Source organism: Penicillium malachiteum, assembly GCF_028827825.1.
Source record: "Penicillium malachiteum strain IBT 17515 chromosome Unknown utg000001l:1.0-8184562.0:1.0-8186909.0, whole genome shotgun sequence".
Taxonomy (NCBI): Eukaryota; Fungi; Ascomycota; class Eurotiomycetes; order Eurotiales; family Aspergillaceae; genus Penicillium; species Penicillium malachiteum.
The window spans coordinates 5,119,972-5,147,959 of record NW_026643094.1 but is presented as its reverse complement, the minus strand read 5'-3'; the positions used below and the strand labels follow the sequence as shown (position 1 = coordinate 5,147,959).

At 48.4% G+C, this 27,988-nt stretch overlaps 10 protein-coding genes across 10 annotated transcripts; 6 read left to right on the top strand and 4 right to left on the bottom strand.

Moving 5' to 3' along the window:
- Positions 1-762: 762 nt before the first annotated feature.
- Positions 763-1,561, top strand: N7483_001924 (sugar O-acetyltransferase; the record flags this gene model as incomplete). Its single annotated transcript, XM_057085361.1, has 3 exons — positions 763-935; positions 1,004-1,400; positions 1,463-1,561. The coding sequence occupies 3 exons, from the start codon at positions 763-765 to the stop codon at positions 1,559-1,561; spliced, it is 669 nt and encodes a 222-aa protein (XP_056951510.1).
- Positions 1,562-1,895: 334 nt separating this feature from the next.
- Positions 1,896-3,171, bottom strand: N7483_001923 (TLC domain-containing protein; the record flags this gene model as incomplete). Its single annotated transcript, XM_057085360.1, has 2 exons — positions 1,896-2,597; positions 2,692-3,171. The coding sequence occupies 2 exons, from the start codon at positions 3,169-3,171 to the stop codon at positions 1,896-1,898; spliced, it is 1,182 nt and encodes a 393-aa protein (XP_056951509.1).
- A 573-nt stretch (positions 3,172-3,744) lies between these two features.
- On the bottom strand, positions 3,745-12,576 carry N7483_001922 (uncharacterized protein; the record flags this gene model as incomplete). Its single annotated transcript, XM_057085359.1, has 1 exon — positions 3,745-12,576. One exon carries the CDS (start codon positions 12,574-12,576, stop codon positions 3,745-3,747), a length of 8,832 nt encoding a protein of 2,943 aa, XP_056951508.1.
- Positions 12,577-13,361: 785 nt separating this feature from the next.
- Positions 13,362-14,121, top strand: N7483_001921 (60S ribosomal protein eL27; the record flags this gene model as incomplete). The annotated part of the gene is made up of 4 exons (XM_057085358.1): positions 13,362-13,368; positions 13,435-13,490; positions 13,722-14,058; positions 14,114-14,121. The coding sequence occupies 4 exons, from the start codon at positions 13,362-13,364 to the stop codon at positions 14,119-14,121; spliced, it is 408 nt and encodes a 135-aa protein (XP_056951507.1).
- Positions 14,122-17,037: 2,916 nt separating this feature from the next.
- N7483_001920 (putative pathogenesis associated protein Cap20) lies at positions 17,038-17,643 on the top strand (the record flags this gene model as incomplete). Its single annotated transcript, XM_057085357.1, has 2 exons — positions 17,038-17,088; positions 17,152-17,643. The coding sequence occupies 2 exons, from the start codon at positions 17,038-17,040 to the stop codon at positions 17,641-17,643; spliced, it is 543 nt and encodes a 180-aa protein (XP_056951506.1).
- A 462-nt stretch (positions 17,644-18,105) lies between these two features.
- On the top strand, positions 18,106-19,333 carry N7483_001919 (MAGE domain-containing protein; the record flags this gene model as incomplete). The annotated part of the gene is made up of 3 exons (XM_057085356.1): positions 18,106-18,132; positions 18,195-18,543; positions 18,672-19,333. The coding sequence occupies 3 exons, from the start codon at positions 18,106-18,108 to the stop codon at positions 19,331-19,333; spliced, it is 1,038 nt and encodes a 345-aa protein (XP_056951505.1).
- A 1,807-nt stretch (positions 19,334-21,140) lies between these two features.
- N7483_001918 (elongation factor 1-alpha) lies at positions 21,141-22,804 on the bottom strand (the record flags this gene model as incomplete). The annotated part of the gene is made up of 3 exons (XM_057085355.1): positions 21,141-22,447; positions 22,508-22,578; positions 22,800-22,804. 3 exons carry the CDS (start codon positions 22,802-22,804, stop codon positions 21,141-21,143), a joined length of 1,383 nt encoding a protein of 460 aa, XP_056951504.1.
- A 1,292-nt stretch (positions 22,805-24,096) lies between these two features.
- Positions 24,097-24,719, bottom strand: N7483_001917 (DNA-directed RNA polymerase III core subunit RPC11; the record flags this gene model as incomplete). The annotated part of the gene is made up of 4 exons (XM_057085354.1): positions 24,097-24,204; positions 24,262-24,356; positions 24,419-24,628; positions 24,707-24,719. The coding sequence occupies 4 exons, from the start codon at positions 24,717-24,719 to the stop codon at positions 24,097-24,099; spliced, it is 426 nt and encodes a 141-aa protein (XP_056951503.1).
- Positions 24,720-25,212: 493 nt separating this feature from the next.
- Positions 25,213-25,852, top strand: N7483_001916 (ankyrin repeat-containing protein ANK1; the record flags this gene model as incomplete). Its single annotated transcript, XM_057085353.1, has 3 exons — positions 25,213-25,227; positions 25,286-25,463; positions 25,530-25,852. 3 exons carry the CDS (start codon positions 25,213-25,215, stop codon positions 25,850-25,852), a joined length of 516 nt encoding a protein of 171 aa, XP_056951502.1.
- A 547-nt stretch (positions 25,853-26,399) lies between these two features.
- Positions 26,400-27,747, top strand: N7483_001915 (putative L-serine dehydratase; the record flags this gene model as incomplete). The annotated part of the gene is made up of 4 exons (XM_057085352.1): positions 26,400-26,438; positions 26,491-26,591; positions 26,674-26,727; positions 26,787-27,747. 4 exons carry the CDS (start codon positions 26,400-26,402, stop codon positions 27,745-27,747), a joined length of 1,155 nt encoding a protein of 384 aa, XP_056951501.1.
- Positions 27,748-27,988: the final 241 nt, after the last annotated feature.

Genomic DNA, 27,988 nt, shown 5'->3' with positions numbered 1-27,988 from the left:
GGAGTCCTGGAGGCTGGATGCATCATTGGCAAGGTGAGCAATAACGTAGATCACTCTCCTCGTGCGTACCTGCGCGACTCCACACTTTTGGCGAACGTACTTAAGGTGCAGTCATGAAATACCCGGGCTGACGTAGATCGCGCAACCCACAGATCTCACTCTCACTCTCTCATCTATCCGGTCAACGCTGGTATCCTTCCTCCAGGACAGCCTAGGACACAACTTCACCGATCTTGACAGTCTTTACATGTTACCTGTTTCCATCAGGCTTTTTGTTCGTCAAGGTCTTTCTACTTTCCACATCATCTTTGTACTTTCCACTTGCCATGCCAGGATATCAAGGACCATGATCACTCGGTCACATTGACTTGAGATTCAATCCACAACTCGGTCTCTTCTTGTCATTCCACTCCATCAAAACAATCCTCAATTGAAATGACCTTTCATCCACTCACAATATTTCATGTTGTCATATCTTCAACTTGACAAGGGTCCTGGGGCATCAATCAGCCCCGGCCACTCTGACACTTGATATCCAATAACAAACTACTCTTTCTCAATTTTTTTCATAAGTCCTCACCACTTGTAGCCGTAGAAAGATCCTTAAGGTAATATAGTATATTCTTTCATAGATCTTTAGGGCGCCGTCGATCATATGGAGATCACTCGGAACCTACTCCGAATTATCATCCGCGGAGCCAAAACTACCCCGCAAAGAACATTTCAAGAGCAATTGACCACGCCTCTCACACAGAAACCACAATGACGACTCCTAAAATCTCCAAAAATAAACAAAAGATGGCCAGCGGCGAGCTCTACCACGCCTTTACACCGGAGCTCGTCGCTGAGCGCGCAAGATGCAAAACAGCTTTACTAGCCTACAACGCAGCCGTAGGCGTGAAACCACGACGAGAGCTTGTTCGTTTATGGCGAGAGTGAGTCACCTCAAAATTACTATACTGAATCCATATCCAATATTCAAGCATTTCTAACATAATAACAGACTAATTCAAGACCCAACACCCCTCCCACCCCAACTGGAAGATACACTCCTAGACGAAGCGCAATTCGAAGACGAGCCCATTGTTGAAGGAAACGTGTACATGGATTATGGTACACAGGTCAAACTTGGTAAAGGTGTCTTTATAAACGCGTACTCTACCTGGATCGATACATGTGGAATTACCGTTGGCGCGAGGACGTTATTCGGTCCTTATGTCTCCCTGTATAGTGGAACTCATCCACTTGATCCCGAGATTCGGAATGGAACTAAGGGTCCTGAGACAGGAAAACCGATTGTCATTGGGGAGGATTGTTGGATTGGAGGAAATGTGGTTATTTTGCCTGGTATTACCATTGGCAGGGGGTCTACTGTTGGTGCTGGAAGTGTTGTTACTAAGGTATGTACAAGCCCTGGAGATCCATGTGGATGTGGATGGCTGGGTTGAGTTAACGAGTATAGGATGTACCACCTTTTCATGTTGTTGCAGGAAATCCAGCGAGGATCATTCGGAAGATTAAGACGAATATGGATCCTGAACAAAAAGCTGATGAGGAATAGAGGGTTAGATTTATGTGGAGTATGAAGTAGTACTAATAGAGAATTTGATGCTCCCTCATACAAGTGATCAATGTAAGAAACAGTTCAAAAAGTTCCATAAATCATGAATTATGACAACAGTACGGAGTATGTAAACAAGTATAAAAAATCAAGGCGAGAACACCTAATGTGCATGCTACCAATCAGCAGCGAACTAGAAGCAGATTATCCTCACAGAGGATTCATCCCACCATGCAATCCACAATTTCTCAACAGTGCAAAGTAACAAGGCAGAGCAGGGGATCTGTCTACTGTACGATGTACAACATCTCTACCAGGTATAAGAAGAATCTACTCATGATCCAGGAAGAGGAACCTTGGATGCAAGGTCTGCCCTCCGCCTCCTCACCTCCTCGGTGGCAACCACATCAGCTGCCGAGGTCTCAGCCTCACACATAGAAGAACCCTCAGCCTCCAACTTCGCAGCAGCCTCAAGAATAACCTCCTGCGCGAGGTCCTCCAGACTAGGAGCGGCAGTCTTCTCGGATGATTTACCGGTCTTTTCCTCCGGAACACGGAACCGTTTCATAACTGTCTCTACCATCTTGAAGAACCAGAAATAGTTCAGGAAGTTCAGAATCAGGTTAGAGGTCACATATGTGACAACCAGCCATGTTGGCACACCACCAGCCGTGTAATCCTTGAATCGGGCAATCTCTGCGTTAGCGCGCGCGCAAGTCTCATCGATACACATGCTACCGTCACGGGCTGGGTGGAAGACCTGGGCGTTGACATTGACGGGTTCTGTGAGTGGGTTCGAGGATGCGGACCAGGTTTGTTGCAGAGCTGTCCACATGTCACCGTAGACGATGGTGGATTGCCAGGTACCCCAGACAAGACGACAGGAGAAGAATACCGAGAGTAGGAGCATTCCATTGTACCATTGAGCTTTGCTGCCGGTCATGTTGACTTTATCGAGGAACCAGTGGATGTTGAGGAAGGGGGTTGAGAGCTCGTAGAGGATGAATACCGGGGCATAGTAGTTGAGGAAAGGTCTCTGAAGTCATCAAATTGGTAATGTTAGTCTTCAAATGTTTGCTGAGGATCCCGGGGGCGGGTGGAGAGGACAAGAATGTATGAGATCAACTTACGAAACCAAGACTAAAGACCCACAACGCACTGACAGCGTGGAAGAGCGTACCAATACCAAACATATCGATATAAAATGTGCTCACAATCAGATCATAGATGAAATATCCGACAGCTAGTGCCTGAATGAATCCGCAGGCACCTGTATATCCAAAGACCCGCTCGAGAGGAGACATAGAGTTCCGCTCATCATCGACAAACATAATCCACAATGCGAGTGCGTTGATAAGAACACTTTGTACTAGAGAGACAACATGGATATCCCAGTTCAGTTTCGTCCGGGCACTCAGCTTCGGGTAGGATTTCGGGAAGAAGATCGGCGATAGCCATGGCGAGAGGACTGAATGGATGAGCTGGTAAAAAGCAAAAGCCAGGATAACCTCATGAACGTGCTCAGTAAGAGTCGGACTATTAAGCCATAAGGCGTAGGGCTCGGCGATCTCTCCCAGCCATGCTGGAGGGGGGCCGAGAGGGTCCAACATAGTTGAATACCCTGAGCGGACAGCTAATATCCGGGTGTGGGGAGAGCTTCAAAGACCGCCGAAAATTAGGGGAAGAAAACGATGAAGTCTAGGAGATAGAGGAAAATTCCTCAGAAATCTACCACTTAGAAAAGAACCACGGACAAAGCCCTTTCTTTACAGTCGAGCGCCATGCAGAGCCATTGAAGAGAAGCGTTGGGGGTTTCAAGTTACCGGAGCACGCGGCCTCTGTGTTGCCTGAGGCACAATAATCACCCATCACATGACCACCTGCCTTATCAGGCAGCTGACCTACTATAACTGAATGACTTGATCATACATTGCAAGGTTGAATACTAGAGAGTAGATAAAGTGTATATATACTATGAGAATTTACTAAGAGAGAATCAATTTGATAATGGTAACATGTAACATTGGAAAGACTGTCATTAATCAACACATAAGGAATTCATACAGGCCCATAAAAAATAATAATCAAGACAAGAGTGGTATATGAAGCACGGACAAAAGAAAACACAAAGGGAATCCGTAACTCCAAAACCGATGCATGAAAAAAAGTTAGACCGTCATTGTTCACGAGACAGTCATTTCAGTCCCTAATCCACCATCAGGAGGAGCCTCCAGAAGTTTCATCCCCTCTGCTTCCACCGCCGAAGCAGTGTCAGAGAACTGGTCATCCCCATTCTCCTCTTTTTCTCCACCTTCGGTAGTAGCATCATCTCCATCATCGTTCTCACGAGCTGTCTCAGTATCATCGCCTGACTGAGATGATGCTTCAGACCCTTCATGGTCAGATTCTTGGTCGTGGTCATCATCCGCAATGGAACTCTCGACATATTCAGTTCGACCATCAGAAGTACCGCTCATACCGCTGGTACGACGGTCCTCGGAGATAACACTCTCAGTGACCCCAGTCACCACGCTGTCGGTGCAGGTCTCTGCGTAGCTAGCTTTGCGTTCCGTGCCCGCGTAACTAGAACGTCTATCCGTACCCGCGTAGCTAGTGTTGCGCTCTGTGCCAGCATCGCTTTCAACGTCACTCTGAAGCTCGTCTTCTTCGTGGAATGCTTCGTTCTCCTTGTTTGAAGTAGACTTGGGTCCTGCCCATGATGCCTTGCGGAGAGAGAAGTTCGATTTGACTGAGTGACTGCGCTTGAGGCTGGGCATGCCGGTATTGGGTCCAATCTGACGCCCTGCATCACGGTTTCCCGTGACATGGCTGAGGCTGAGAATGCGGCGCTCTTTGCCGATATTAGGCTGGACTGCGGTTGTTGCGGGTTGGTGACCGTGGACTGTGCGACGCTTGAGGGCCATGCCGACACCATTTCCGAGAAGACTGCGAGCATCTTTGGGCTCTCGAGCAGTGCTGACAGTGGTTGTACTCATCATACTAGGGCTTCGAGCACCAGTGCGGGAGGTACGGACGCTTCGATTGCGCTTGAGATTCATGGTGCTGATGCTACCGGATCGGCTCAGGAGTACGCTGCGGGCATGGTCGAGGACACCTTCCAAGATACGCTTCTCGAGACCATCGGCACGCTCCTCCATCTGCTGCATCTCTTCATGACGAATCTCGAGGGCAGTCTCAAGACCAGAAAGTTCCTTGCTCATCTTGGCGTTCTGCTTGGTGAGCTCATCCTTCTCAGTCTTCAAGGTGTGAAGCATCTTCAACAGAGAATCCTTCTCCTCGTGTAGACCAACGATCTCAGACTCAACTTGCTCTCGCTGGGCGACTCTGCGCTCCAGGGCAATCGCCACCTCTTCTGCCTCGCGACGCTTGCGCTCGGTGTCTTCAGCCACGAGGATTGACTGAGCAGCGAACATCTCATTCATTTTGCGAGTATTCTCCATGATGTCCTTATGCATTTCATCCAATTTCATCATCTGGGTGACAGTTTGATCAGGATCAACAGCATTGACTGGACGTTCAAGGAGGGCATCGAGCTTTTCATGGACGGAACCACTGCCACTGGTAGCTTGGTCGAGGATCAAATTGAGCTTCTCGTAGATGTCGCTGTTGGACGCAGCACTGGCCTCTAGGACACGATCAAGCTTGCTGTGAAGCTGGTCGTTCTTCGAATGTTCCACGAGCGTATTGAGCACTTCTTGAATGGGATTGTTCTTGGCGTGCTCCAGCAAATCATTCAATTTATTGTGTACAGGGTCGTCCTCAATTTCTCGAGAGGATTCTGGGGGAGGCAAGGCAGGGAGCATGGTCGGAATGGTTGATGGAAGTGCAGAGAGCTCCAACTTGACCTCCTCTGTTGACTTCTGGGAGTGATCGTAGTGGTCGCTGACAACTGTCAGGATCTCCTGAACAGTCTGCAAGATCTGAGGGTGGAATTCGAGTAGCTTGCTCTCGACACGCTCTGTGGCTGCAACAGCTCGCTCATTCTCGCCACGCGATTGCTCCTGATGGGACTTCGCCTCATTGTGCATCTCCTCCATTCGGGTGTAAGACTCGCCAACCTTTTCGGCTAGAGCTTTGGTATCTTCAGCCATGCGCTCGCATGTCTCCGTAACTGTAGTACCCATAGAACCAATCACAAGCTTGATGTCTTCTGCCAGGGATTTGGTGCTAGTGACCATCTCAGCGTGAGCCATATCTCGCTCTTCGGTCTCGGAAAATTTGGAGTGCAACGAGTTGTGCGCATCGTCGTATTTGGACAGGATTTCGCCAATCTTCTCATCGATCTTGGTACCAATTTCGTTGATGATGGCAGCTCGAGTCTCATCATGCTTGACTAGGGCAGCGGCATCTCTCTCCTCATTGTCAAGCTTGGTGGCATCATCCTCGCCACGAGCACGCTCAAATTCACGGTTGATGAGATCAGTAAGCTCCTTCACGTTCTCGACAGTAGTGAAGCTCTCTGCAGAGACCGCGAGACCTTCAAGAAGCTGCTTGAGTTCATTGAGGCCCTCGCTGCTACCATCGAGCTTGCTCTTGAGTTCCTCTCCAAGTTCTCCAACAACGTACTTGGCTTCATCGATCTTCTCGTCTATTTTCTCTGCAAGACCACCATGTTCAATTTTGCGAGCCTCAAAGCCTTGGGCGGTGAGGTCGTTGGCGGATTCCATCTTATCACGGAAGTCTGTGACGAGAGACGAGAGTTCGTTGATTTCATCCTTTGTAGGCAAAGATTCCACGTCAGGCAATTTCAGCTCATCGATTTGGGTTTTGACTTCGAAGATCATGGCCTCGACGGTCTGAAGATCAGACTTGAGTAGTTTTCCATTGTCGTCCCCTTCGTCTCCCTCCTCTGTCTCCTCGCCATCCTGACTCTTGCCCTTCAGTTCATCAACGGAGATCCAGACATCCTTGATGAGACCTTCAAGCGTACCGATATCAGCCTTGGTAGAGCCTTCGGCCTCAAGACGAGCAGAGAACTCAGCAATAGCGTCCTTTGCCTCTCGCACCATTGTCTCAAGAGCGGCGATTTGCTCGGCGCTGGCAAGCTCCTCGGGAGCTGGGAAGTTGATCTCGTCAAGCTGAGCCTTGGTGCTCAATATCAGGTTTTCAAGAGCATCAGTGTCTTCCTTGCGAGCAACACCCTCAGGCAGTTCTTTATTGGCACTCATCTCGCCCATGGCAAGCTGAACTTCTTGCAAAGCAACCATGATTTCATCCAAGTGACCACGATTCAGTGCACCCTCAGCTGGTTCCGAGACTTCAGATTGTTCCTCGGTTGGTGAGGCAGAGTCAATAGCATCAACTTTGTCGGTGAGTTGAGTAATCAGAGACTTCAAGCCCTCGATATCCGGTCCAAGGGTAGATTCACTAGCGAGTACCATCTCACCACCGCGAGTAGTTTCAGCATCGTCAATCTCCCTGGTGGCCTCCTCCTCCTCAGGCTGGCGCAGGGACTCCAGCTCAAGCCGGAGCTCAGCAAAGCCATCCTTGACAGTTTCCAGAATCTCAGAAGCATCGAATTCAGCGGGCTTGTCGAGGACCTTCTGAACATCCTCACGGATTGATTCAATTCCACCATTGAAAGCAACAAGGATCTCGCTTGTGTTAGATAACATGTTCTCGGTGCCATCTTTGTTGTGTTGGATTGTTTCCGCGCGCAAGGAGTCGAAATGTCCACGAAGGGCATCAATGATGTCTTCCTTGTCTGAAGGAGGCTCGGCGCGCACGACACTCATTTCCATTCGCTCCCGCATGGTCTCGAAATGCTCCTTCATCGAGTCAAGAACCTGCTCAATGCCAGGCTGACTGTTTTGCTGAGCTGCTTGCTCCTTCAAACCATCAAAATGCTCACGAAGAGCGGTGATGACATCTTCTTTGTTGGATGCAGGGGGTTCTACGGGAACCATGCTCATCTCCATACGCTCGCGGAGGCTTTCAAAGTGCTGCTTCATGGAATTGAGAATTTGCTCTTCCCCAGGCTGGGCACTCAACTTAGCATGCAGAGTGTCGAAGTTTGGTTGGAGAGCAGCAACAATGTCTTCCTTCTCCGATACGGGTTCAGCGGGAACAACACTCATTTCCATACGCTCGCGGATGGCCTCAAATTGCTCTGTAATAGAGTTGATGATCTGCTCTTCGGCAGGTTGAGCACCTAGCTGAGCATGGAGAGCATCAAAATTTTCCTGTAAAGCAGCAACAATATCTTCCTTCTCTGATATAGGTTCAGCAGCAACAAGACTTGTCGCCATAAGCTCACGCATAGCATCAAACTGTTCCTTCATGGAATTGAGAATTTGCTCTTCCGCGGGTTGAGCTCCGAGTTGAGCCTGTAGAGCATCGAAGTTTACCTGTAGGGCGGCAAGAATGTCTTCCTTCTCGGAGGCAGGGGGTTCAGCGGGAACAACGCTCATCTCCATACGCTCGCGCAGAGCGTCGAACTGCTCCTTGATCGAGTTAATGATCTGCTCTTCTGCGGGTTGAGCACCAAGTTGAGCATGTAGAGCATCGAAGTTTTCCTGTAGCGCGGCAACAATGTCGTCCTTCTCCGACACGGGCTCAGCGGGAACAGCGATTGTCTCCATACGCTCACGTATCACCTCAAGCTGCTCCTTCACAGAGTTGATTATCTCTTCTGTAGGTTGAGCACTAAGCTGAGCGTGGAGAGCATCGAAGTTTTCTTGCAAAGCAGTAACGATTTCTTCCTTTTCAGAACGGATAAGACTCATCTCCACAAGCTCACGCATGCCATCAAACTGTTCCTTCATAGAGCTCAAAATCTGCTCTTCTGCAGGTTGGGCGCTGAAGTGAGCATGTAAAGCATCGAAATTTTCCTGGAGGGCTGCAACAATGTCTTCCTTCTCAGATGCAGGTGGCTCAGAATGGACAAGGCTGGTCTCCATGCGCTCACGGATAGCCTCGAACTGCTCCTTGATAGAGTTGATGATTTGCTCCTCGGCAGGTTGGGCGCTGAGCTGGGCATGCAAGGCGTCGAAGTTGTCTTGCAAAGCGGCAACGATATCCTCCTTTTCTGAGGGTGGTGGTTCAGAGCGAACAACACTCGTTTCCATACGCTCATGCATACTTTCGAACTGTTCTTTGATGGAGTTGAGAATCTGTTCCTCGCCAGGCTGAGCATTGAGCTGCATGGTTTCCTCACGAAGAGCATCGATACTTTCACGCAGGGCAGCAATGATGTCCTCTTTGTCGGTTGATTCAGGCTCAGAGCGGACGACGCTCATCTCCGTGCGCTCGCGCATAGACTCAAGGTGTTCCTTGATTGAATTGAGGAGCTGTTCATCGCCGGGCTGGGATTTGAGCTGTATGGTTTCCTCACGAAGGGCATCAAGACTCTCTCGGAGAGCAGCGATGATATCTTCTTTATCCGAGGATGGTGGCTCGGCGCGGACAACACTCATCTCCATGCGCTCACGCATGGCTTCAAACTCTTCCTTAATCGAACTGAGAATCTGTGCATCGCCCGAGTTAGATTTGTGCTGCTCGCCAACCTCACGGATGGCATCGAGAATCTCGTCCTTTTCGCTCCCTGTGCGATGATTGTCGGTGAGAAGGTTGCTGATGGTTCCTCGAAGGTGCTCGAATTCCTTCTCCATTGCATCCAACAGCTCAGGGGTATCGGGATTGCTGCGAGGCGCATGTGATACGGCTGTGTCGGTGATCGTTTTCTCCATGTCGGCTTGGAGTAATCGGAATCCATCCTTGACGGTGTCGATGATCTCGTGTCTGCCAGAAACATCTTGAGCAGTGGCAACGTAGGACTCGATCTCCTGCCGTACAACAGCAAGCTCATCCTTGATGGTTTCCAGGACTTGTTCAGTATCTTGGCTATTGGGCGCAGAATACTGTTTCAATTCTTCTTTCATGCCCCCAATGACCTCTTGCAAGCGCTCAAGCACTTGATCGCCAACATTGAGGTTCGCAGCACTGGTAGCTTCTTGGAGGCCAGCGGTAATAGCTTCCATGAGATCCTCCTTGTTGAGTTCGATCTCCCGGGTCATAGTGTTGGCACTTTCGAACCCATCCACGATGGCATTGAAAACCTCCTCGCGAGTGAGGACCGGCTGTTGGACCTCCGTGCTAAGCGCAGACTTCTCAGACTCATGGTATCTGTGCAGGCCCTCTGAGATGGCTTCGAATATCTCGTCTGCGGAGAGGCTTTGGCTGTGAACATCAGCGCTCAGTGCTGTTTCCTTGGTTTGATTGGCGATCTCAATGCCTTCGGCGATGGCATCCATGATCTCTTCACGCGAAATGCTAGGGGGATTGGCAGGTGTTAAAGCAGACTGCTGAGCGTTGAATGCATCATTAATGGCATTCACAACATCTTCGCGAGAGACACGGCTGTCGTCCATTTCCTTCGCTGTAGTAAAGTGAGCCTCGAGACCGTCAGAGATGGCACTAACGATATCATCGCGGCCCAGGCCAGAGTCAAAGGACTCCTTGCTAACGACGCTCTGGGTAGCGATGGAGCGGGTCACGGCATCGAGAATCTCGTCTCGAAGATTGTTCATGTGCTCGAACTGCTCATCGTCGAGGGTTCTAGGAGCAGCAAATTGAGATCGCTCAGTGACAGCATGGAGAATATCATCGCGCACTGAATTGAGGTAGTGGATATGCTCATCGTCCAGAGAACGTTGAGATGGCTCTTGCCTCTCGGTCACGGCGTGAAGAATCTGATCTCGGATATTGTTGAGGTAGTTGACCTGATCCTCATCCAATCCGCGGGGCTGAGATTGGGCAATCTGGGACAGTCCATGGAGAATCTCGTCACGCATTGAGTACAAGTGGCTGACATGCTCCTCATCCAGGCCTCTGGATTGGGGCTGCAGCTTCTCTGATACAGCATGAAGAATATCATCTCGCATAGAGTTCAGGTGAGTGACATGTTCCTGGTCCAATCCACGAGAAGCAGACTCGGGCTTTTCCAGGCATTCCCGGATGGTGAGAATGATCTCGTCTCGTGTGATGGTTGGACTGTGCTCCACTGGTGGTGGTGTGAAGTTCTGCATGCCAGTCTGCACAGCAGCTAGCACTTCTTCATAGGTGATAGCCTGTTGGTGCTGAGGCTGATAGGACTTCAGACCCTCAGCTAGACACTCCAGAATCTCGTCACGCTCCAGGCCGATCGTCTGCAGCTCAATCTCTGGCTTATATGTCTCCCATGCTTCGCGCACGGTATCCAGGATGTCGTCTTTTTCCATTTGAGAACCTTGTGACTCTTGCTGAGGTTGAGGAAACTCGATCTCGTCCAAAGCCTTCTTCACGATGGAATAAATTTCGGCGCTGTTCATGGTGGACTGGAATTCTGATAGAGCAGTGGAGTGATTGCGGCTTTCATTAACAGTCGCAGCCAGCTGCTCCTGCAGATCGCGAAGGCTCTCATTGATTATGGCAGAAATTTCGTCTGCACTGAGGGGTTGAGACTGATCCTTGGGCTCTGCATCACTAACGATATTTGACTCGACAGTTTCCAGCTTTCGAGCAAGATCACGGCCCATGCCAAGAACCTCGCCTCGAAGCTCACGTACCAAGGCTTTCACACCATTGGTCATACCACCACTTTCAACGACGCTGTTTTTGACACTTCGTAAAATCGTCAAAACCTCGTCGCCACTGGCTGAGGCACGTTGAAGTTGGTTGTTTGAGGATGGTACATTCAAGGCTCGCACAGTCGCCGATCCATCAATCGATCCAAGAGAAGCAGATCGAGTACCTTCCACATTGGCACTGTCCGGTGGGCGAAGGTTCTGAGTCGTCATAGAGCGAACAAGAGCTTTACTGGAAGGATCTTCTTTGACAAGGTTCAAGATTTCTTCTAGCATATTGGTGATCTTCGTATCGGCATCTTTGTCGGATGGCGTAGCTGCGGGACGTGACTTGATTTCATCGACGAGTTCCAGAAGCCTCTCCTCACCTTCCTTCGTGGCCATTTCACGCAAAACTTTTTCGAGCAAGGCAATACTAGCGGATCCATCGGATATTGGTGCAGGCGATCCACATATATCACGATCGAAAGCGAAGGGGTTAGGGCTGGGCATTCGTGGCACAGAGTAGCTTCTCTTGGAATTGGGAGAACTATCCGATTCAGTGGGGTTAGGCCCGTTTTCAGGCTTCAGGAATGCACCGAGATCAAACCTTGAAAATTCACCATCCAAATACTTCGACGTGAGGCTGGAGGACAAATCCTTCAGGCTCTTTCGAATATCTTCATCTCGAGCATTGGTTGCAGCCTTCAAGCTGACCAAGTCAGTTGCATTATCTTTACTTCGTCGACTCAGATTTGACATTTCGCGCTGAAGGTTGCTGGCAATATCGGTGAGGCTGTGAATCTGGGACGCGAGGGTATCCATGGTGTGGGCGCGATCCTCGGATTTGGGCGCCGGGAGCATCTTGGGAGGTTTTGAGGGAGATGGCGGGTCATTATCAATTGGAAGTTGCATATTCTGTAAAGCCAGCATAGTGGCAGAGGGAGGTGTGCTTTCGCCAAAGAGGGGTTTTGACAGATAACGGCTAGACACATAGCTAGGGATTTCGCGCTCAGCTGCGCGGGCTGGTGGTGATTCTGGACCTTTGCTCGAATCCTGCGGCTTGGTCGTCGGATCAACAATGGTAGCTCGGAGAGGTCGTTCTGGGGATCGGCTTTCCAAGTAATTCAGGAATTCAGAACGTGCGTCGCCCTTGGTGTCACTAGGCTGTAAAGATTGCATGCGCTTATGATAATGGCCCTTGACCAGTGAGCGTTCTGGAGAACCAGACTTGGGAGGCATAGGATTTGTTGTGTAAGAGCTTAGCGCATTCTCACTCGACCTGTCTTGAAACTTGGCTGCCACGGCCTGGATGTTGGGAGAGACGTTGTTCTTGGTAGCAGGGCTCATGGAGCGAGGATTCAAAGGCAATGGAGGAGGCGCGCGCTCTGGGTCGGAGCTGTCCCACCTGCGTGAACGACGACGCTTTAGTATTTTTGTCCAGTCATACATGGTATGTTGTTGATGTCTGTGTAATCCAAATTCAAAACGAAGAGACCTACATTGGAACTAAATGCCGACTGGACTCGCTATGAGTCGGTTGATGCCGGACCAGTTCCCGATCGCGGGCAGAAGCGTCCCGATCTTGAGACGGCATGATGATTTTGTGTGTAGAGGAAGGAGATGAGATGTCTCAGAGTGGTATTGACAATCAAGTGGGTATTGGAATGTAGGGGAATTGCGTTTGTTGTAAGGCTCAGAAAACAAGGGTCGTCAAGGCGTAACAAAACCACAGATCGCTAGAAAACAAAGCAGTGGGAAAAGACGGTGTAACCAAGCATCAAACTCCAGGAGATCAGCTTGATAAGAAGGGAAGTCTGGAAGTGGAGATGGGGAAACAAGAACCACTACGCGGCGTACACATCACACATGGCGACCATAGCAACGGGAGTAGTCACGTCGTCATGTAAACAAACCCCAAGGCGGTGAGACCCAGTTGCGATCGCCTTGGAACAGCCCAATTTTCAAGGTTGGAACCTAGATCGCTTACATAAGGCAAAATACAAATTTTCGGATTAATTGATCCGGGGATTGACCGAGGCTATGCCGAATGGGGTAATGCACCAAGTTTGGTTTAGTCGTTTGTAGTCGGTAAGTCAACCAATCATACAGTCGCACACAAATCTCATTTGCCCTTAACCCTCTCTACCCAAGCGAAAACCTGAACACTTCGATCTTGACTGTTCCGTACTCCGACAACCAACCCGACAATCTCGCCGCTTACCGGGACCTCCACAATGAAGTGTGCGTATACGATGAATCTACGACTCTGTTATTCGATTCCATGCTGACGAGAATTCCGCGATATAGTCATGAAAGTGGGCCGTGTGGCCATTATCACCCGTGGCCGTTTCGCCGGAAAGAAGGTACGACAACCGAACGCTCCTCCCCCCGAAAGACAAGAGAATACACAGAGATACGGGAATCAATGGCGATTTGCAAGAGGAGGACCATGCCAGTTGCGTTTATCGAATTGCAGCAACAGTTACAAGATTATCGATCGAAGGAATCAAAAATCTGGAGAAATCGCTAGATGATGGAAAACGCACCCACGATAAAAGGAATCAAACATAACTGACAGCGCGATTCGTTTTCAGGTCGTCATTGTCCAGCCTCAGGACTCTGGCTCCAAGGCGCACCCCTTCCCCTTCGCCATCGTCGCCGGTATCGAGCGCTACCCCTCGAAGGTTACCCGCCGCATGGGTAAGAAGCTCGTCGACCGCCGCAGCAAGGTCAAGCCTTTCATCAAGGTCGTCAACTACAACCACCTGATGCCCACTCGTTACACCCTTGAGCTCGAGGGTCTTAAGGGTGCCGTCACTGCCGACACTTTCAAGGAGGTCTCTCAGCGCGAGGACGCCAAGAAGACTGTCAAGAAGGCCCTTGAGGACCGCTACACCAGCGGAAAGAACCGCTGGTTCTTCACTCCTCTGCGTACGTTCCAAGTCCACTCCACGATTTTACGACAACTTTACTCATACTCTACTAGGTTTCTAAACGGTTACTTCGGCGTTTTGTCGTTTTGAGCGCTCGGTTGGGGAAAGCGGAGAAAAAAGCATCGAGCACATTCGGTCCCTGTGATGGGATGGAAAGACATATACCAGAGCTGGAAACAGAAGCGGGAATGTATCGATGTCCAGTTTGAAAGAATGGGGGTTGCCTTTAAGAACTGGTGCCTCTAAATGAAATGGAAAATATGAACAACTATTCTTTTCATTGTTTGATCTGTCGTTTTTCCACTATTACTCAATCTGTACAACACCTAGGAAGAATCTCGTTCCGATTCCCATGCGACAACGACGGTTAAGAATTCTTTTGTGTTCCTTGGAGGTTTGCTTCATGTACATCCTCTACTTTCCCGTTTTTCCGTGAATGGACCTCAAGATTCATAAGGAGAGTATCATCAATCTTTCCCGATCTTCCAAGTCACATGTAGTTTCAGTACTCACGTTACCTTGAACTGAAAAAAGGCGTTAATAAGAAAAGTGGCTCCGAGTCCATGTGATCAATCTTATCTCAACTACATCGAGATGTTGAGTTTAACTGGACCTACCTCTATCATCACCATCACCGTCGCATGTGAATCGCCACCGGTAACGAGATTTTCGGCACCCGCGGTTCAACAGAACTAGAAGCATTGACCATACCGAAATCAATTTTCGCCATAGCAGGATCAGCTACTAATAAGAAGGTTCAAGATCTAAGGTTATTGGACTCCCGATCTACTTCCTCGTATACTATTCAAGCAGGTGGTTATGCTAGTTCTCCACCTCTGCAAACGAATCACTCAAGACAATCTGGCGCAATCTAACAGATATCTGACAGCTCAGTGGCGCACCTCGCTAAGTTCTTCGGAAACAATAATCCTTCACAGGAGGGTTGCGACGCATCTTGGACCCGGGGCTCGACCTGGAGATACATGCGACAGAGCAGGGGGGGGGGGGGTCCGAGTCGCCCCATAACTCGGAGAATAAGGCCATTTGCGTACCAGTACAACGGTGTACTTTTGTACTGCATATCGGCTACAGGATAGACATGTGTTTGCTCCTGCCTAAGCCCCGGGGTTTCGGCATGAGTCGATGTCTCATCCCGTTAGACTAGTTATCCCTACTCCGTATGGTTAAGTGATCTACCAGACGGACCTGGCCGTGGAGAATTGCCACCAAGATCGACAATCATATTTCCTGTTTTTATTTTAGGGCCAGCTGGGACAGTACCTTAGTTCATGAGGCGGTTCATCGAAATAGGTGCGCCGAGGATAGGAACAGGACTCATGGATTCAAATCAGGACGAAGAAGAAGAAAGGAAGAAGCGGTGTCCTTCTACTGCAGTCTCATTTTCCAACTGATATGACCTAAATACTAATCTGACACAAGGGCTTACACCAATTCAGAGAAGCTTCCTAGTAATTCCGATTCCCACTAAAAAAGTAGTACAAACGGCCAACGCATTACATGCATCAAATGCACGCTACGCACGGGGTACTTTCCCTCGCCCGTTTTGAAAATGGAGTAACCCGAGTAAGGGTCAGAGAGAGAAGAATGATTGACCAATAATACTACACGCGCATGGAAAAGAAGTCCCCCAAAAACAGAAACGTACAATTGTCTCCCTGTTTCACATTCGTCGTGACTGCATCTCCTACTAGCACTGGTAATCGCCGAATACCGGGTGATAACATTCAACGAATCACTCTAAGAGCTAGTTGCACGACGGCCGGGACACATAGAGCCGAGCGGCGATCGTGAACACGACTAAACTGAACCTTGCGCGCCGCGCCGCGCCATTGAAATGAGTCTCAGGCTTGGGGGAGACGCAGGACAGTAATTCGGTTCAGTGTGAGCCGGATATATTAGAAGGCGCTAGCATTGCGATGCCTGCGACGAGTATGAGTAGGTCAAACACTAAAAATGAATTGTTGAATCGGAATCGTGATTGAATGGGTGAGTGAGATGGGAGGGGCCATGCATAGCTAGGTTCGGGCGGCGCTCAGGCCAGGATGTGTGGATCCGATGGTGCAGACGGGCGAGGCTGGACTCGCGGGTTATGAGCAAGTCAAACCCGGGCGTGCAGGTGTTACGGCCTAGATGCTGGAAGGAAGCTAAGGGTTATGCGAGTTGATAAGGAGGCGCTTTGGTGAGGTCAATTTGGGGGTGGGGTATCATTGAAGAGCGGGGGTGAATTCGAGTATTCGTATTCGAGTCCTGTTTTTGGATCTTATTCTGAGATATTTTCTGATTGAATTATTTCCCAATGATAAAGCAGACTATCCCTATGATCCGGATAAGTGTAGTTGACTTGGACTCGGAGGTGGTCAATTACTAGTGAGTAGTAGTGACCAGTAACAAGTATAACAAGTTCCCAGTGGATCCGAATGCGTTAACGTTAGACCCGCAATCACATGTAAAAACGCCTTATCAAGTTTGTAAAATTGTCGAGATTTTCATTTCTTAGAGCAATTTTATATCCAAGTACTCTTTCTCTTAAGAGAATATCCCATTTCTACCTAGGTACCAATATCAACACTATTATACAATAAATTCAAGTCATATACAAATCTGCAGTCAACCGTCAAAGTCAAATCACTATGGCGTCAGGGCCGTCTGCATGGCAAGTAATAGATCCATAGAAAGTCCGATTTAAAAGAAATATTTGAAAATATAATTCATAGAAAAAAATAAATTAGACATTTGAAAATTCAAATATTAGAAAAGAACTAGAATCAAGCTAAATAAGTACCAAACTATTGTGCACAGATGATGCCATTGCATGTGCGCTCTGACCCCAATTGCATAATCACATGTGAATTGACCTATATACAGCCCACTTCTTCTCTGGAACCTTTTCTACTTCATTCTCCTCCTTTTTTTCCCTTTACTTTCATTCCATATGCCACACGCAAACTCTGACAATATGGGTGAACCCATCGTTAATGGCGAGAAGGCCCATTCTCAGTTCCTGGATGTATGTTCCTTCCATCTTCCACTTTGGGCACCCATTCCAATGTACTAATCCGGCAACTTCCAGCACCTTGTCTCCTATCCCTTCATCTCAGACTCTATCAGTCTCTTCAAGAGCAATCCATATGGTGCCAAGTCACTCGAGTATGCTGATCAAGGCTATGCTCGTTTCGCCAAGCCTGTCTTGCCCTACTTCTCTACACCTTACAGCTACATCGCCCCATACGTGACTCGTGCCGATTCCTTGGGTGACCAGGGTCTGAGTCAAATTGATAACCATTTCCCTCTTATCCGTGAAGAGACCCAGAAGATCCGTGGCACTATCTATAACCACGCCTCGTACCCAGTTCGCGTTGCTGGCGATGTCAAGGACCACGTCTTCGATACCTATGGCACCGAGTACAAGAAGGCTGGCGGGTCTGGTATTATGAACACTGGAAAGGCAGCTTTCACTACAAGCTTGTTGTTATCGCAGGAGTCTCTGGGCTGGGTCTATGGACTTGTCCAGAAGACTAAGGAGGAGGTTAAGGAAGCCGTACACGAGAAGACCAACCACTAATAGATTTGTCCTTTTTACTTCCTGTTGATTTGTTCTTTGCTTGTTTTGAATCAGCGTTGCTTCTTGATAATCCCACTGTTGTTTAGAGAAAACTTTTGAATAATTTTGTGATTGGTCCTCGGCTTGTACTATGTATGTTAGTGACACTGAGATAGTTGCTTCACCAGAATGTACTTGAACCATCAGCCCTAAGATCTACTCCATTCGCACAAACTATTCTGATAATACCCATTTCAAGATGCAAATTTAGTCAAAAAGGTAAGCCAAACCAACATGGTGATATTCATTATTCTTTTCTTTTTTTTTTCTTCTAAAAAAAAAAAGATAGAGTCGCGCACCAGACTATTCCCGATCGGGTAAAATCAATGTAGCTCGTTGATCTTTGATCATCGCGTCGCGTCCCCGAACACCACATCTATTCTAATCCCACTTCAGCAACTGAACACAACCATAACCAACGTCATGCCTCCTCTACGCAAACGCGCGGCGGTAAGAATTAAATCCCACATACATCTCAATACAGGCCCAAACAACTAACAAGTATTCAGCAGCCCGACCCCTCCGACTCAGACTCTTCCCAAACCCAAAACCCTCGTCGCCAGCGCCCACGTCAATCAAACTCAGCCGAAATGTCAGATAACGATGGCAACGGTGAAGGAACTAGCGCCCCATCTTCTCTCGACGCGATGGTCAAGAAGATGGTGCGCATGGCTATGGCTTGTGAATACGCGCGCTTACCGATTCGACGAACGGATATTAGTGCCAAAGTTCTAGGCGAGCAAGGTTCCAGACAATTTAAGACGGTTTTCGAACAGGCGCAGAGGGAGCTGAGGGGAAAGTTCGGAATGGAAATGACTGAGCTACCGGCGAAGGAGAAAACTACTCTTACTCAACGAAGAGGTGAGTTTATGGTTTCCTCTGATGAACTTCCATTCATATCTATCTATGGAGGCTATATTGATTGACCGAGCTTGAGGGAGGAGTGAGAATGAGGGAAGAAGAACCCAATGCTAACAGTATTCTTATAGCTGCCCAGAGAGCCGAGAAGCCATCTTCCTCGAATAAATCGTGGGTTTTGACTACGACACTCCCACCGAAATATCGTGTTCCTTCAATCCTCACGCCCACTAAAGCTCCCTCCACGTACCTTGAGAGTACTTACACGGCGATCTACACTTTTATCATATCAGTCATTTCATTAAACGGCGGTACACTACCAGAACAAAAGCTGGAACGATACCTTGGTCGCGTAAACGCAGACCAACAAACCCCTCTTGAAAAGACCGATAAATTGATCCAACGACTATGCAAGGACGGGTATATCGTTCGAACGAAAGAGGTAGATGGTGGTGAGGAAATCATCGAGTTCATGGTTGGGCCTCGTGGAAAGATCGAGGTTGGATCTGGAGGTGTAGCAGCTTTGGCCAGAGAGGTTTATGGATACGGACCTGGGTCTGACCAGACTCGTGGACGGAATGCGGATGGGGATGATGATTCCGGCGAGGCAGAGACCTTCAACCAGATGCAGCGGGAGGATCGCCAGCAATTCGAGGTGCGCTTGAAGAGGACACTGGGCTTACCGGAGTTGAGAGCAGCGACGGAGCAAAATTATGGAGATCAAGCGGGTGATGAATCGCGTCGGTCGTCCAGGAGAGCAGCTGCCGAGAAGTCTGAGGACGAAAGTGACTAGTACTTCGAAGTTACGGTTGTTTTTCGCGTCTGAGTGTGCATTGTGCAGGGGCTGTATCTATACTAGGTACAGTGTGTTGATTATTGATACCCAGAATCTGAATTCTCACCGCAATTGAGCTCATTCCTGCATATACTTCAAATGTTTCAAGCTACGGAGTATTCAAAGCAACTTAGTTCCCATCCCATCATGGTGTCAATCTTGTAAGCATCCAGATGTCTGAGGCCTTCAAACACGCAAGTCAAAACATTTGAATACCCAGGCTATATGTGGTAGAATACTTCAACCTTAGAATGTTCCACATGTGCAGGTTAGTAGTAAAAAAAAAATTCAAGAAAACATTGAATGTCCTAACTTGAAACTTGAACTCAATTACTCCGAGCCGGGCTGCATCCGAGCCCTGGCCCTGGGAGGTCTATGCCCAGCCTGAGGTGGGTGGATGATATCCGAGTCTGACCTCAACCTTCAATCATGCCAGTGCCCAGATGACTCGGATGTTGGGAGCACTCAAGCTGCACATGTGACTCGGAGTGCTTGCATCGATTGATTGATTGAACTATATACATAGTATTCAAATCATGTTATGTATGTAGGTAAACTTGAAACTTGAATCCTTGGACATCTGGAATATATAGGACCACCTACTACGTACCAGCGGACACTCCGGGTCACGGTGCTCATAATTAAACACTGATGCCACTAAACATTGAAGTGCTTATGCCAGTGCAATCATGTCCATACTAGTTTACAAGGACTACTAGTTGCGAAGTTGGGGCTAGACCGAATACACAAACATTCAAAACAAAAATTCAATCGATGGAGTTCTTCATTAGTATGAATCATGTAGTTGAGCACGTGAAGTTCAAGTTAGCATAAAACCCCACATGTGCAAGCTTCAATGTACAAGCACACTTGAACTCAAGATTTAGATCCGAGTTCACAATATTGAGAATATACGAGCAAACCCCGAGAACCCAATCATATAGTACAAAACAAGCCCAATTCAACCTTGGAAATGCAAAGTTCGCGCTGAGTGATGAACCAATGGGACAAACCAATGGGGCAAAACGTGCTTATCAGGACCAACGGTTATAGTTCTCAGAGAAGTTTGGAACGATCGTGAATCAATGGGAAGTAAACGTCATGAGTATGACAGAAAATAGACTTGATACCATCCAAGGTTGAAGTGTGATTTCGTTTTCTTGTTGATGGACCTGGGTTCAATTAGTGAGAGACAAAGGCTGGAGATTCTGATGGTTCAAGTCGGAGGGGCAGTATCGATGTCTTATCTGCCTCAGATAATAGATTTGTATGTTAGATAGTGCAGCGGTGCTGAATACATTCAAGTCCATGAGGATGGCCTAGAATATATGAACATTTTGAAGGGTGTGTCTAATGGAGTATACGGTGTAGTGAAAAATCAAAAATCAAAAAATAAAATAAACAGAATATTGACTTGTTGCTCATGAATGTCAACTGGTCAGATCCGGGATAACCTTCGACGCCTAATGCCTACCTAGTAGTGGCAGTCGCCGACTGAGCGTAGGCATCGTCGCTGGGGACACTTGCGAGAGGGACAGGCAAGGAATTTTCACTACGTGGACGGAGACTACTAGGATCTACTCTACTGGACATACAGTACACTCTACTAGGAAATAGACACAATGGAAAAAATAGAATTGACTTGGGTCAAGAACATGTAGGTAGCCATTTTCAGGCTACACAGCAAAGTCTAGCTCCATCCATAAAAATCGTTTTTTTAAGAAAAAAATTCATCACGGCATCTCTTGAATCATCCGCAAATCGCTTATTTCTTACCGGCCTTCTGGGCGGCCTTGGTGACCTTACCGGCACCACCAGCGGACTTGTCGACGGACTTGATGACACCGACGGCAACGGTCTGACGCATGTCACGGACGGCGAAACGACCAAGGGGAGGGTAGTCGGTGAAAGCCTCAACACACATGGGCTTGGAGGGAATCATCTTGACGATGGCGGCATCACCGGACTTGATGAACTTGGGGTGGTCCTCAACGGACTTACCGGTACGGCGGTCAATCTTCTCAAGCAGCTCGGAGAACTTGCAAGCAATGTGGGCAGTGTGGCAGTCCAGAACGGGAGCGTATCCAGCACCGACCTGACCGGGGTGGTTCAGGACGATAACCTGGGCGTTGAAGGAAGCAGCAGCCATGGGAGGGTCCTGCTTGGAGTCACCAGCGACGTTACCACGGCGAACCTCCTTGACGGAGACGTTCTTGACGTTGAAGCCGACGTTGTCACCGGGGACACCCTCCTTGAGCTGCTGGTGGTGCATCTCAACGGACTTGACCTCAGTGGTGACGTTGGCAGGGGCGAAGGTAACGACCATACCGGGGATGATCTTACCGGTCTCGACACGACCGACGGGAACCGTTCCAATACCGGAGATCTTGTAGACATCCTGGAGGGGAAGACGGAGGGGCTTGTTGGAGGGACGGACGGGAGTCTCAATGGCGTCAATGGCCTCGAGGAGGGTCTTACCGGTAACCTTGTTACCCTTGACCTCCTTCTCCCAACCCTTGTACCAGGGGCAGTTGGGGGAAGGCTCGAGCATGTTGTCACCGTTGAAACCGGAGATAGGAACGAAAGGAACGTTCTTGGGGTTGTAGCCGACCTTCTTGATGAAGTTGGAGGTCTCCTTGACAATCTCGTTGTAACGGTCCTCGGACCACTTGCAAGTGTCCATCTTGTTCAGGGCAACGATGAGCTGGCGGACACCGAGGGTGAAGGCAAGCAGAGCGTGCTCACGGGTCTGGCCATCCTTGGAGATACCAGCCTCGAACTCACCAGTACCGGAGGCAATGATGAGAATAGCGCAATCGGCCTGGGAGGTACCAGTGATCATGTTCTTGATGAAATCACGGTGACCGGGGGCATCGATGACGGTGACCTCATACTTGGCGGTCTGGAACTTCCAGAGAGCGATATCGATGGTGATACCACGCTCACGCTCGGCCTTGAGTTTGTCAAGAACCCAGGCGTACTTGAAAGAACCCTTACCGAGCTCAGCAGCCTCCTTCTCGAACTTCTCGATGGTACGAGTGTCAATACCACCACACTTGTAGATCAAGTGACCTGTTTTGATTGTTAGCGACCATGACTACCCAATCGAGAAGGTGCGAGGGAGAAACTTACCAGTGGTGGTAGACTTGCCGGAATCGACGTGGCCGATAACGACGATGTTGATGTGGGAACGCTCTTCCTTACTGTGAGAGTTGTTAGTTTCAAGTTGAGTAGATGAAAAACAAGTAGGGAGGTTTGAGTCATCCAGATCAGGGAACCCCTCATCTGATGAGGGATTCTCTGACGCGACACATGAGAGATTTTAGATACTGATGATCTGTGATCCCTCATGTGTTTGGATGGTGAGGGATCGATGAATTCGATGGAATGAGGCCTGGCAAGGTGAGGGAGGGATGACACGTACCCCATGATGGCGGTTGAGTTGAATGAATTCTTGTAGTTCTTTGGAAGATACTAGAAGGATCCTGTAGGATATGCTCAGATTTTACGGCGTGCGTAAAGGTACTGAGCAAGGAGTGTTAGATGAAGAAGGAAAAAGAGGAAGAGTAGGGGGGAGGGCAAGATATACGTACTGATGCGGACGAGGGAAGAAGAAAAAAAATCTGTGGGAGGGGGAGGGGAAAAGTCTTATATGGAGGGGCAAGCGAGAGAGGCGACTAGTGGGCGGGTTCAAGCCCTTTCCAATTCCGTCACCTGATTGGGCACCGCTCTAGTCACCGCCCCCACCTTAGCGGGACCAACGCAAAGTCTTCATGGTGGGATGGTAATGTACCGTCTACATCTTTTTCTGATACTCCTTCCATATTAAACAAATGTACCCTCTACTTCTATTCCCTTCCAGCTCTCGCCGTTTCCCTGGTTCTTTCCTCCGGCTGTCTCCACTTCAGTTGAAATTTTTTCTCATCTGCCCTCTTTCCAGCCCACTCTCTACGTTACCACTGGGCCGACTGGGCAGCAACGCAGTTAGTCGGGCCCTATGAATTTATTTTGATCCTCAAACTGTCTACTTTTTCTGAGATTAGTGTGTTTTGGGTTGTTTTTTTTTCTCTCGCTCGTGACAATCCCACCTGTGGGCTCAACCCAAAACGAAATCTTTTATATTGGGCTGTCTCTAATCGTAATACATCCCACCATGCCCCTCCGCCGCGGGGCACACTCTCACCGCCAAACATACGGACCCACCAAACGTATCCAGACATGTCATGCAGTGCAAGGATTTTTTTTTTTGCCACACAAAGTGTATGTAAATGATTCAATTGGGAAGGCTGAAACATTATGCGTTTCTTCTTACATCGGGGTCCCTAATAGGTATAGTAATCTTGTAGCTCAGAGGAAATTCTATCATAATATGGGAATTTACCATGAGTCAAAAGTAAGATTTTTTTTTTCTTTCTCTAGTATTTACGGAGTCTGGAACTGCCAGTAGTCGGACCCGTAGACCCATGGATTCTTTATCAAACCCAAAAAAATTTCCTCGATCCTCTCTAACCTATCCCGGGCCGCTAATTAATCTGTGCGTCTGACGTCGATCAAATTTTGGGTATCTATTTCGCTTTGTTATGATCCATAACGCCAATCCCTAGTAGATGCGCCATTTTTGGTACACAAATCAAAAGACATAATCATAAACCCCCTCCACATGCATCATGTAGGAAGAACTCTGTTGGTAGAAGGAAGAAAAAAAGAAAAATGCAAGTAAATCAAATCCAGAAATCCTGCAATTGCAAGTTGCGAATTCGAGAGCTCCCTGGTCGGGCACTACTCTCTCCACTGTGTCGCACAGGTTGTACACTGCCCACAGCTGTCAGCTTCCGTATTATGCAAGGGTAGTAGAGGGGCTATCGGGAGAAGAGGGAAAGACCTACCCGTAAAAATGTAGTCATCGGCTCATCCGCACTGCGAATCTGTAGCTGATAAAAGTATGCACGGTCGCCGTTGCAACCCTCGTTTGGACATTGTGCTGTACAGCATCCTGTCAGCTAATCTCGATCCAAGATTTCAACACCCGAAGAGATAACTCACTGCCCATGCTGTCTGCATTCTTCCACTCGTCCTTGCCGCCAAGTGCTTGTTCAACCTCTTTCTCTTTGAGGTCTGTTCGCTCATACCACTTCTTTTCCAAGGCCCACTCATAAGGACAAGCTCGACACTCAAATCGGTTTACACCCATCGGGTGGGCGTTGGTGGAATCCGCACGGGTGATAGTCAGCGCATTGCTGCAGTTAGGACAGACTAGAAGGATCGAAAAGAGTCAGTCGCTATCATCAAAGTTTTTTCTCCAACGGGTGCGGGGTGAGAAGGATGTCATACAAACAAGCGGCATCTTCGTAGATTCGATCTATCTAGATGAAGAAAAAGAATCTCTGTAGGCCACTGAGCAAGTCGGAGTCGTAAATACAATTGCTCAGGTCCAAAAAACACCCTCGTAGCAGGACCCTTTCATCAATCGCGGATCTTGAGGTTAACAGTTGGCGGGCAGATTTAGACGCGCGCCTAGATTGCGGCGGGGGGTTCGGAAAATCACATGATCCGGCGTGAGATGTCCCTGGGGAAAGCAGTTCCATTCCAAGATCAACAACACTCCACTGAATCTCCTTTCTCATTTTCGATTTCTTAAATTTTGAGCCTCAGACTGTATATAATACTTTTCGAATCCCCTTCCACAAACCTCACCTCCATTCCAACTTCGGATTCCCTCTACCGCGTCACTAGGCTGTCCATATTTCAGCTCAGCTCCTATCATCCCCGCTAGGCCCGCGACAAAGGAAACAATCTCAGCTTTCACCAATACCAGAACAACCTACACAACATTAATCATGGCTGATGACGAGGTGACTACGAAGAACATCGTTGTGACTTGAATTGCTCCGCTGACTCATGAATTTACAGGGCGCTTCTCCCCGCGAGTTGATCGTGGAGGCTTGCCGACGTGACCAACCCCACCTGATCGAGCAGGTTCTGGATAGCATGAGCGAGAAATCAAATGAAGATGTAGCGCAATTTTTCAATGGCGTGACAGATGCCTTGGGGAACCACGCATTACACATCTGTGCTCTGTATGGAAGCTGTACGTCTCCGAGTTAACCCCCCCAGACTATGACCAACGTGAAAGTCTAACCAATATTCGGTGCAGATGATGTTATGGATTCCCTATTTGATATTCAATACTTCGAGTGTGATCCCTTGACTCGCATGGATAAGGACACACCCCTTCACATTGCCGTACGATTCGCCAACGAGAAGGATGCCGAGTTGGGTGAAGAGATGGTCAAGATGATGTGTGAGGCGGGCTGTGACCCTCGGGTTCGGAATAAGCATGGCCAAAAACCTGCTGATCTGGTCTTCAATAAGCCTGAGATTAAGCAGGCACTTCAAAAGGCGGAGTACATCCTCGCTGAGGGTATTCAAGACAACGACAATGGTTCTGAGCACGATAGTGCCAGCGATAGTGAATAGACATGCAGCCATTGGTAGTTTGATCGGTTTTTTTATGCAGTTTTGGCGGTCTCCCTGACTAGAGGCCCAGGTGGTCTGGGGAGAATATATCTTTTAAGCGCGGTGTTGACTATTCAAATTTCTTATATACAAGCTTTAAGACTTGGCCATATCCATACTAGGTACTGCTACGATTCTTATATGAACACGAAAATCTTTCTCACATGGATGCATCCATAACATTGAATGGGGTAGTCGGCTGCTCAATGATGAAAATACTAGTAGTAACATTTGAAAATTTGAATGCAGTAACTGCCCCAGGTGGTATCCACGGATGTATATAATAGCTTCAAGTTGCACTCCGGGCTTGAGATGGAGTGACGACACCTGGGCATTAGTACTATCTCAACTCTCTTAGCCTCATTCATCCGAGTTCGAGTCCGAGTCCTCATTCCCATAGTATTTTTCTATTAAAATCATATGATAATAGTTGGCTCTCAAGATTACAACAAGAATGCTTACCCAAGAGACGCGTCGGCGGCTAATATCTGAACATTGAACCAATAAGATGCAAGCGCGGGAAACCGATATTTGTGTCCTCGAAAAAGTACTTGGGTTTGACCTGAACTACCTCGTCAAAATACTAGTTGTTATATCAGCCAATAATCATATCAATGGATTTCTCAAACTCGGGACAGAAGAAACCCTGGATTGAGACGCCGCTCGTGGAATCGGCGACCCTGTCCCAGCAAGCAGAATGGTACGTGACCCCTCAGTCCCTGGAACAACACAACAAAAAGCCAACAAAAAGGAATCAAATAATGAAGCTAACTTCATTACAGTAGAATCTTCCTCAAACTTGAACTTCTGCAACCATCTGGATCATTCAAGTCACGGTAAGTCAAACAATTCAATAAATGAGAAGAAATTATACGCTTATACCACGAATCAAAAGCGGAATCGGCAACTTCATTCTTTCAGCGCTGAAGAATCCAGCTCAGAAAGACAAGAAAAAACACTTCTACATTTCTTCAGGCGGAAATGCCGGTCTCGCAGCCGTTCGAGCTGCTCGCGACCTGAACTGCCCCTGCAGCGTCGTAGTGCCACACAGCACGAAGGCATTCGTGATCACGAAGCTTCGAGAGCTCGGCGCCGCAGACGTAATCCAGCATGGTGCAAGCTGGTTTGAGGCGGATACATATCTGCGTGGGACTTTCACCGATAACCAGGATACTGCACAGGAGACAGTTAACATCTACATTCCACCATTCGACCACCCGGATGTCTGGGCGGGTGCAGCAAGCATGATTGATGAAATTGCCTTGCAACTACCTGCGCGAAGCCGGGAACGCTTCATGGATGTCGCGGGTGGGTTCCCTGCTGATGCGATAGTTTGCAGTGTTGGTGGTGGAGGTCTTTTCAATGGTGTTGTATCTGGATTGGAGAAGTACTTGGATGAGTTTGGGTGTGGAGCTGATACAGCCAGTACGAAGAGTGTGCAGGTTATTGCAGCAGAAACGAGTGGTGCGGATTCGTTGGCTCATTCTCTCCGGTGTGGAGAGTTGAGTTCTTTGGACGCTATTACCTCTCAAGCTACATCGCTTGGCGCTTTGCGTGTCGCGTCGAAGGCGTTTTCGAATGCGAAATTCCCACCGCGTGGTGTGCAGGTTACTAGTGTTGTTGCGTCGGATGCGGAGGCTGCGAGGGGTATTGTGCGACTTGCGGATGAAATGCGGTTGCAGGTTGAGTTGGCTTGTGGAGTTAGTGTGGATGTTGCTGTTGCTGGGAAGTTAAAGGAAGTGATGCCTGATCTCACGCCCGAGAGCCGAGTCGTGGTGGTTGTTTGTGGTGGAAGTAATATCACGGCTGAGATGATTGCGGAGTACAGACAGCTACTGAAAGATGGTTGGGAGTGAGCTGCACTATATTGATAAACATGTCATTATTATACATATATATGAACTAAATGAAATAGATTCGACTGTGTTCATTCTAAGAAGAAAAGTAGTAGTATAAACCAAAAGATGTCATCAATAGTAAACGACGTAGTATGTCAAACTCCGTACGTATAATCGTGGGAGGGTTTACGAATCATGCTTCTTCGTTGAAAGAGGCCGGAACATTGAAACATTGAAGCTAGGACGATACTGGACATCG